The sequence below is a fragment of the Oryza glaberrima genome, chromosome 8, assembly GCF_000147395.1.
Source record: "Oryza glaberrima chromosome 8, OglaRS2, whole genome shotgun sequence".
NCBI lineage: Eukaryota > Viridiplantae > Streptophyta > Magnoliopsida > Poales > Poaceae > Oryza > Oryza glaberrima.
In genome coordinates this window covers 14,658,428-14,667,122 of record NC_068333.1, presented here as the reverse complement: position 1 = coordinate 14,667,122, position 8,695 = coordinate 14,658,428, and the positions used below count along the sequence as shown (strand labels likewise).

Below are 8,695 nucleotides of genomic sequence, written 5' to 3'. Positions count from 1 at the left end.
ATCTTATACATTTGCATAAAATTTTTGAATAAGACGAATAGTCAAACATGTGAGAAAAAATCAACGGCGTCAACTGCCTAGCTAGCTAGCAACTTAACCTGCCATGCAGAACTCTAACACACACTACAATAACACACTGCATGAACCGCAGATTATTATTCATATATCCCGCGATCTGCTTTCCGCCCGCGTGATGCACAATCAGCACCGAAATATTCCAGAGCTAACAAGTTTACTACCTTATCATGCTGGCACGACATTGTCGCGTAGAATTGTATACTGTTGTTGTGCTATACTAATACTCTCTCCCTTTCGTATAAAAAAACAACCTAGAACTGAATATGATATATCTTAGTACTACGAAACCAGATAGCTTTACAGTATTATAAAGGCTGGCCCACGATTGATACGTCGGGCTGCGCACTCTAACTAGTGGTATCGGAGCCTAAGGTTTAGAACCCGGAAGAATTTCCATGGGTCACATGGTGGGGAGGCCAGGTAACAAGTCTTCAGGGTCACATGGGTTAATGTGACAGGTGATATTGTTAGGCCCGAGACCCAGGTAACAAGTGTTCGGGGTCACATAGGTTAATGTGATATGGGAGATTGTTAGACCCGATGTGTGACGGGGGAGATTGTTGGCCGGTTTCAGTCCAACACCGGTAATCGATGATGGGGGAGCATATCTTAAAAGGTAGGGGCGATCCTCACCCATCAGACTAGTCTTTTAGCTTCTGTAGACACAGGATCTAATATTGTGGCTCTGGTTGGGCCTATGGTCGAGAAGGCCCAATATGACCTTGGTGGCTCACGATTGGTGAGCCCGGCTGCGCATTCTAACGCAATTATTGACCTCTTAATATTTGATCCTCCGGAAAGTAGACAGCTTTTAACTTTAAGACCGTTCCTCGTAGCTTCTTTGTGTAGGTACTCCCACTTCAGTGTGAAGCTAGATTAGTGTTATTAACACATATATAAAGGGGTTAATTAGACGGGGAGAAAATTACACTGAAATCCATCTATTATTCTTTCGCAATCAACATCGATCTATACCCATAGATATGGATGTAACGACGGCAGTAGTAAGCCTAAGCCTCAGGAGATTTGTGACGGCGGCGGCTGTAGCAGTAGCAGCAGCAGTAGTAGCCCTCCAGCTGCAGCTGCTGGCCGGGGCGGCGGCGGCGGCGAACAACTGCACGAGGCGCTGCGGCGACATCGAGTTGGAGTACCCGTTCGGCGTGCAGGCCGGGTGCTACCACCCAGGCTTCAACCTCACCTGCAACCACTCCTACCACCCGCCGAGGCTGTTCCTCGGCGACGGCACGGTGCAGGTGCTCGGCATCTCCATCCCCAACGCCACGGTGCGCATCAACAGCAGCGTCATAACCCTCTACGACGACGACGACGACGACGACCGAAGCAAGGATGTGGCGTGGCGGTGGTGGGGCAAGGGCCTGTCGAACACCGGGCCCTACTTCCTCTCGGAGTCCAAGAGCCTCCTGGCGTTGGTAGGCTGCAACGCGCAGGTGGACGTGATGATTCCGGCCGCCGCCGCCGATCGCCGGAACCAGACGGTGGTCGGCTCCTGCACCGCGATCTGCCCGCCGTCGACCTCCGATAACTTGACGATCGGCGCAGCCGACGACGATGTTTGCTCGGGCATTGGCTGTTGCCAGACAAACATCATGTTGGGATATCCATCCTATCTCATCCAGATGAAGGTGCTGGAGGGGAAGCACCTTCCCATTCTATTTGTCTACATGATTGATCAGGGATTCAATTTCTCTATGGATGTCTTCTTCGGTAAACATCCTCGAGGGCTTCCAGCGTCGCTGGACTGGATCATCAGTAACTCGACGAGTACATGTCCCCGGAACGCATCTGCCCCTGAATGTCGCAGTGCCCACAGCTCTTGCCGAGACTCCGTTGCTAATGCGCATCAGGGGTATCGCTGCGAGTGCTCCCATGGTTATCAAGGCAATCCGTACATTATCGATGGATGCTATGGTAAGGCTAAGTCCTTTTCTTCTTTTACCCAACTAATCTCTCAAGTTTTTCGCACACACGTCTTTTAAATTGTTAAACGGTGTGTTTTCTTTGAAAAATTTTCTATACGTAACTTGTTTTAGAAAATTATATTAATCCATTTTTTAAAAAAATATTCTCTTCGTTTCATATTGTAAGTCGTTTGACTTTTTTTCTTGTTAAACTTCTTTAAATTTAACTAAATTGATAGAAAAATGTAGTAGTATTTTCAACATAAAACAAACATATTATCAAGAGCAATTCTATGATTCTTGAGGAGGTACCATGAGGTACCAAATTTTACACTAAATTTTTGGTAACTCATGGTACCAAGAGATACCAAATTTACAATAAAAAAGTGGTACCTTATGATACCCTCCTCAAGAACCGTAAAATTGCTCTATTATCAAAATGTATTCAATGTTTGATTCAATAAAACTAATTTGATATTTAGATGTTAATTTTTTTTATAAATTTGGTCAAACTTAACAAAGTTTGAGTAGAGGAAAAGTCAAACGACTTATAAAATAAAACGGAGGGAGCTAATAAAAATTAAATTAATCATACGTTAATGCATACATCATTTTACGTGTCGGAGAGGAGGGGTTCCCAACCTCTCCTCCCGAACACAACCGCAGTAGTTTTGTACTCCTCCCGTTTAAAAAAAAAAAGATTCTAGGGACGGTTCGAGACGCTGTGAATGTTTGTCCAAATAAATCCTTAAAAGTTGATTTTTTTTGACACACAGTACGTGTACACGTTTTGACCTTCACGCATCATTCAGTGGCGGACGCACCTTGGGACATGGGGGTACAGTTGTACCACCAAATTCTGTTGACAAAATCAATTATATGTAGTATGTGTGTATGTACCATGTATATGGTACTATAGATCACTGGGTTAAAAAAAGCAGCTAACTAACTAAGGTCTTGAAAAACATCAATCCAGTATCCAACCCATGGATCATATGCCCATCTACCTTAACCTAGCCACTCTTGGTGAATACACGAGCATAGGAAGACGATGGTCATCATTCATTATTACTGCATGCATATGTTTTGCATAACTTGTATTATTAATTTGTATGCACAATGTAAATTTTAATTGGGAAAAAGGTAACCAACTGCCAAGTAATTTTATTTGTTTTTGATAAATGCATTAATATAAATTCAATTACTAAATTTATAATTACCGACGTAAAAGTTTTGAAGCTCAAAAAAATTGACCTAGGTTTATCAATAGTTCCAAAACTAGTAATCGCAAATATGCAATTAGCTTTTGTGTCACATATTGTATTCATCATAAGACATTTCTTAATTTGTTGATATATAAGTTATTGGTTTAATATTTTACATTATAGTGTATACAAATTCACAAATTTCTAGTTTTTCCTCGGTTAAATAAATAGTCCGCAAATGCAAAGCAGCGCTTGGACTGGTGTTCAAATTTTGTTACTCTTAATGATAAGCAATTCTGAAATTCATAATTAACAAATATGGAGTTTTATTCATATGTATTAGGCAGAAAATCAGTGAGTTCTAATCATAATTCTGTTTTCTGGCTTCTTCATATCTGCTTGACCAGTTCCAATTTTTATTTATAGATATCGATGAGTGTAGTTCTCCTGATATCTACCCGTGTTACGGCAATTGTAAGAACAAACCAGGAGGATATGACTGCGACTGTCTTGAAGGCTTCAAAGGCAATGCCACCCTGCTTAAAGGATGCGAAGGTATATAACCGAATACACGATTGTTACATTATTAGCTATCCAGCAAACAATCTCTCGGTTTCTTGACTGCTTTTACCTCTTTCCCTGCATATATAATTATACGATGTATACATTTAATTGGGTTGCCACATTTATGTAGACATTGACGAGTGTGCGGATCCAATATTGTACCCGTGCTATGGAACGTGCATAAATATTCCTGGATCGTTCCATTGTCGATGTGAAAATGGAACCTACGGGGATCCCTTCAAAAAAGGCGGATGCATCCCATCCAAGAATTCTATTTCAGGTGACAATTCACTCAACTATATCTATGCTAGTATGTTATCTACTCCGCGTCCCAAAATATAACAATTTTTAGTACTTAGGATTTGTCCCAAAATATAATAACTTCTCCATTAATATTCCCTTCCCAACTAATTATAACCATCCAACATTAATTTTGCTTACCTACCTCCACTTCTCAACTAATCATAATTCTCCCTATTTAATTTTAGAGTAAAGTGCACGGCCGGTCCTTAAACTTGTAGCGGTGTCATCTAGGTCCTTAAACTCTCAAAATACATATCCAAGTCCCAGAACTTGTCATAGTGTGTTATCTAGGTCCCAAATCGCCACAGCCCCTTCAGGATCCTACGTGGCGCTGATGTGGCATGTCACACGGATATGACGTGGCATAATTTTGACTGACAAATGGGACCCATTTAAAAATTTTCTTTTTCTTTTTTCTTTTTTTCTTCTCTTGTATTTTCCTTTCTTCTCTTTTCTCTGTGATCCGAGCAGAAGAAAGGGAAAAAAAGAAGAATGAGAAGAAAATGGAAAAGAAAAAGAAAATAAGAAAAAAAAGACACGTCACGTCTATGTGGTAGGTCACATCAGCGCCACGTAGGATCCAAGAGGGGGATGTGTCGATTTGGGACATAGATGATACACTTTGATAAGTTGTAGGACTTGGATATGCATTTTGACAGTTTGGGGAGTTAGATGACACACCGCTACAAGTTTAAGGACCGCCCGTGCGCTTTACTCTTAGTTTTACCTACTTTCTTAATAACCTTGGCCAACTCTAAAACTTGTTAAATTTTGGGACCGAGGTAGTAATTTCTATATCCACAACATGACATGATTATAAACACTACGTGTTAAGTGTGCCAATGAAAGTTTCATCATTCCAAGTGATTTACTGGTTAAGTCTATCCCAGTCTGTCTTATGTCCAAAAATAATTCACGAGATTTGACAGTTCATGCATTTTCCTTTTTCAGGGTCAACCATAGCTCTAATAGTTTGTGGTGGATCAATTGTTCTATTTCTAGTGATTGCTAGTCCATTCGTAATTCGTGTGATCAAGAAACATAATGAGAAAAAACTAAAAGAGAAGTTCTTTAAGCAAAATCACGGGTTACTTTTGCAGCAATTAATATCAAAAAACACAGATTTTGGTGACAGAATGATAATTACCTTGGAAGATCTACAAAAGGCCACAAACAATTTTGATAGAACTCGTCAGGTCGGTGCTGGTGGGCATGGCATTGTGTTTAAAGGAATTATAGGCCTAAATGTTGTTGCCATAAAAAAATCGAAGATCGTAGTTCAGAGAGAAATCAGTGAATTCATAAATGAAGTCGTGATCCTTTCTCAAGTCAACCACAGAAACGTGGTAAAGCTTCTAGGATGTTGCCTTGAAACGGAAGTCCCATTGTTGGTTTACGAATTCATTTCAAATGGGACCCTTTATCATCATCTACATATCGAGGGTCCGGTATCACTATCATGGGATGACAGACTAAGGATTGCACTTGAGGTAGCTAGAGCATTGTCCTATCTACACTCAGCTTCTTCAATGCCAATTTATCATAGAGATATTAAGTCCGCCAATATACTTCTTGATGATAGTTTAACTGCGAAGGTGTCAGATTTTGGGGCTTCAAAGTACACCCCAGTAGAACAATCAGAAATAACCACAGCTATTCAGGGTACAATTGGATACTTAGATCCTATGTACTATTACACTGGTCGACTAACAGACAAGAGCGATGTTTTCAGTTTTGGAGTTCTTCTTGTGGAATTGTTAACTCGAAAAAAACCTATTGCCGATATGTTTGATAATGGAGACAACCTTATTTCGTATTTCATCAAACTGCTCTCAAAAGGAAACCTTGTCGATATATTAGATCCTCAAGTCAAGATGGAGGAAGGTGGAGAAGTCCATGAAGTAGCTACACTAGCAGCAATTTGTACTAAATTGAAAGGAGATGAGCGGCCATCAATGAGGGAGGTAGAGATGACACTGGAAAACATAGTTTTGAAAAAGGGCCCATCCCGTAGAGGTAATACTTCTTTATGTAGACCCGATGAAAATGGAAATTCAGCTCTTCAAACGCTGATTGAAGGAGTTACCACAGAAGCAAGTAGACAATACAGTATGGAGTTGGAAATGTTGTCATCAAGCTTTCCTCGATAATCGTGATCTAGGCTCATCGAGAACACTAGCAAGCTTGCAATGAAGCTAGGAATTCATGTATATGACAATTGGTCATGTTCTGAAATATTTTTCTTCGAGAATCATGCATGGGAAACTTCAAGTTACAAGTACATGAGATTCGATTTGCGTTGATCAAATCTATGTAGAGTAATTCATTTTTCAGTTTGCTTTACTTAAGGAAATAAATTTATGAGTGCTGCTGCAAAGTGCGCCACCGCTTTGTAACGTGGGTGGTTGCCTTCCCTTCTTTTTTTCTAAAACTGGTTGTTTTTGTCTTGTTCAATTTCTAGATCTGACCCCTTCATGTAAAAAGGATGAAATTATATGATCTTCCTGAAAAGAAAATGATGTGAAATCATAGTTTGTTTTGATTATTATTTTGTAATGAACAATTGGCATGTGAGATTATTGGTTTTGATAGTTGGAGAATATTGACGAAGTGATTTTTCATATGATGAACCGGGCTAGTCAGTTTCCGGTCAGACCAGGTTGTGGCTGCCAGTCAGACTGGCGTCTATTGCATGGTCAGACTAGCCAGCTCCGTATCAGTTTCAGTTTCAGGTGGTTTATTTGGATACTCATGATTAATTCATGTTTATGGCTTATATGTATGTAATACTATTTCATGCCAATGTTGAGTCAAGTTGGAGAAAACTTGTGCTCGGATATGGTTTCTTGTTTGATTCATGCCTCGGGGGAGCATTGCCAATGATGGATCAGGAGTCAACTTTGGAGAAAATGAGTTCCGGATGATCGGAATACCATACGGGATGCTTAGGCTAAAGATCAATATACGTGGTTGGTGTAGATTCCATGAGGCATACGATAGGGAGGTTGTGTGCGTATGGGATGAGGAGTTGAATTTGGAAGGAGTCAAATATGGTACAATTGGAGTTTGTAAAGTTTTTCTTATACGGGATGGTTTCCTATGGGATTTGGATTTCTTGTAAAGATGGATTTGTGGCTTGAGGCTGCCTACTTCGGGTATAAATAGAGAGGGGGTTGAGGCCTCTCGGTGTCGATTTTGAGAGAGTTGTGTTGAAAGAGACGTTACAGTTTCAAGATAGTCGAGATTTCTGATAGAAGTGTTGTTGTTGCACTTTGTAATCACGGATTGATGCGACCATCAAGTATATGCATACAACCAAGCATGAGAAATTTAAAATATTAGCAAAGAATACACTAGAGAAATGGAGAATCTATAAGATATTAAAGTCCAATGAGTTTTAGAATCCAGTTCAGCCTCCAAAGACAGCGCTAACTTCAAACAGAACTAGCGCCTTCATGCCAACTCAGATTTGGGTGATCTTGGACTTGATGGAAATCTTATCTCGCTACCTTTCAAACGGATCCGGTCTTATATCCAAATTCATTCCGAGTCAACGGGAATCGTCAAAACAATGCAGTATTGTTGCTCAAACCGAACTTGGGCCTTGGGCCTTGGGCCTTGCAATAGACTAGGCCCATCTCGGAAGTGTCTCCCTCCACCTCCACGAATTAGAACTTAACTCTAGATCTGTTTTCCTCTTTAAATGTCAATGTACACCCTCTAGAACAATTAGGTTTTGTTTAGTTGAATTTTGCCAAGTGTCATTCACCTTGTCTCTAGTCCTCGCTCGATTATTCGGCAACTATAGATTCAGAGCCACCAATAGTTGGTGTGCTGATTTGCTGGGTCAATTAGATTTACCACTTCAATCGCAAGTATTCCTTTGTGCTTAATCACCTATTCACAATATTTAGATTGCATCTTATCTTGTTGTTACAGTGTTCTCTCGTTTGCATTGCAGGGATCATCAACTGAGAGTCACGGTTTGTACGACATCGTTTGTTGTGTAGCGATTGCACGATGCCCTGGACTTGTTCTGGTTGGTAGCCATGTTATAAACATCGCACTCAATCAAAGCGAGAGTTATCCCCCTCACTAGAAGATCGGGCCACGAGAGAGAGCGTCATCATGGATAGAAGCAATAAAAGTTCAATCTACTTTTGAGAAATCCTCGATTTTTGTTTTCTCAGATGCGGCGCTCCCATCGGTGGTACACCGGCTGTTAGACTGATGGCATCGGCCGAGTCATACTGGCAACTCCACGATGGTCATACCTGAGTTTCAACACCAGTCACACCAGCGCATCAACTCCGGTTATACCGATCTCCATTGATTCTATGGTAATTAATTCCACAAAAAGTTTAGGTTTTTGGTACTCCAACCATTGACCTCCCTCTCGTTGGTTTAATTTTTGTTGTCCGATTCTACAAATGAAAACATGTGAAACCAAGTGTGGTTGTGGTTTATTTGTGATGGGAAATTCATAAGGAACTCGGTCGGCGACCACGATGGGCCGACGAGGATCCACCTTCTTTCCTGTCCTCCTTCCCTCCCCTTTCGGCGATGGATTTTTTGTAGTCTTTGTGATTTCTGAATGTATTACAATGTTTGTGAATTAATATGTTA

General features: G+C 40.7%; 1 protein-coding gene across 1 annotated transcript; it reads left to right on the top strand.

The window, feature by feature from the left end:
* The first annotated feature begins 1,035 nt into the window (after positions 1–1,035).
* LOC127782712 (wall-associated receptor kinase 5-like) lies at positions 1,036–6,280 on the top strand. The gene is made up of 5 exons (XM_052309979.1): positions 1,036–2,007; positions 3,629–3,757; positions 3,897–4,046; positions 5,021–5,095; positions 5,225–6,280. The coding sequence occupies exons 1-5, from the start codon at positions 1,062–1,064 to the stop codon at positions 6,217–6,219; spliced, it is 2,295 nt and encodes a 764-aa protein (XP_052165939.1). The 5' UTR covers positions 1,036–1,061; the 3' UTR covers positions 6,220–6,280.
* The last annotated feature ends 2,415 nt before the right edge of the window (positions 6,281–8,695 follow it).

Bases quoted from the DNA above. Each gene is read 5' to 3' on its own strand.
- LOC127782712 (XM_052309979.1), top strand. From the start codon at position 1,062: ATGGATGTAACGACGGCAGTAGTAAGCCTAAGCCTCAGGAGATTTGTG. The intron at 4,047-5,020 runs GTGACAATTCAC...TTCCTTTTTCAG, and splicing joins ATCCAAGAATTCTATTTCAG to GGTCAACCATAGCTCTAATA. The intron at 5,096-5,224 runs GTGTGATCAAGA...TTACCTTGGAAG, and splicing joins TGCTAGTCCATTCGTAATTC to ATCTACAAAAGGCCACAAAC.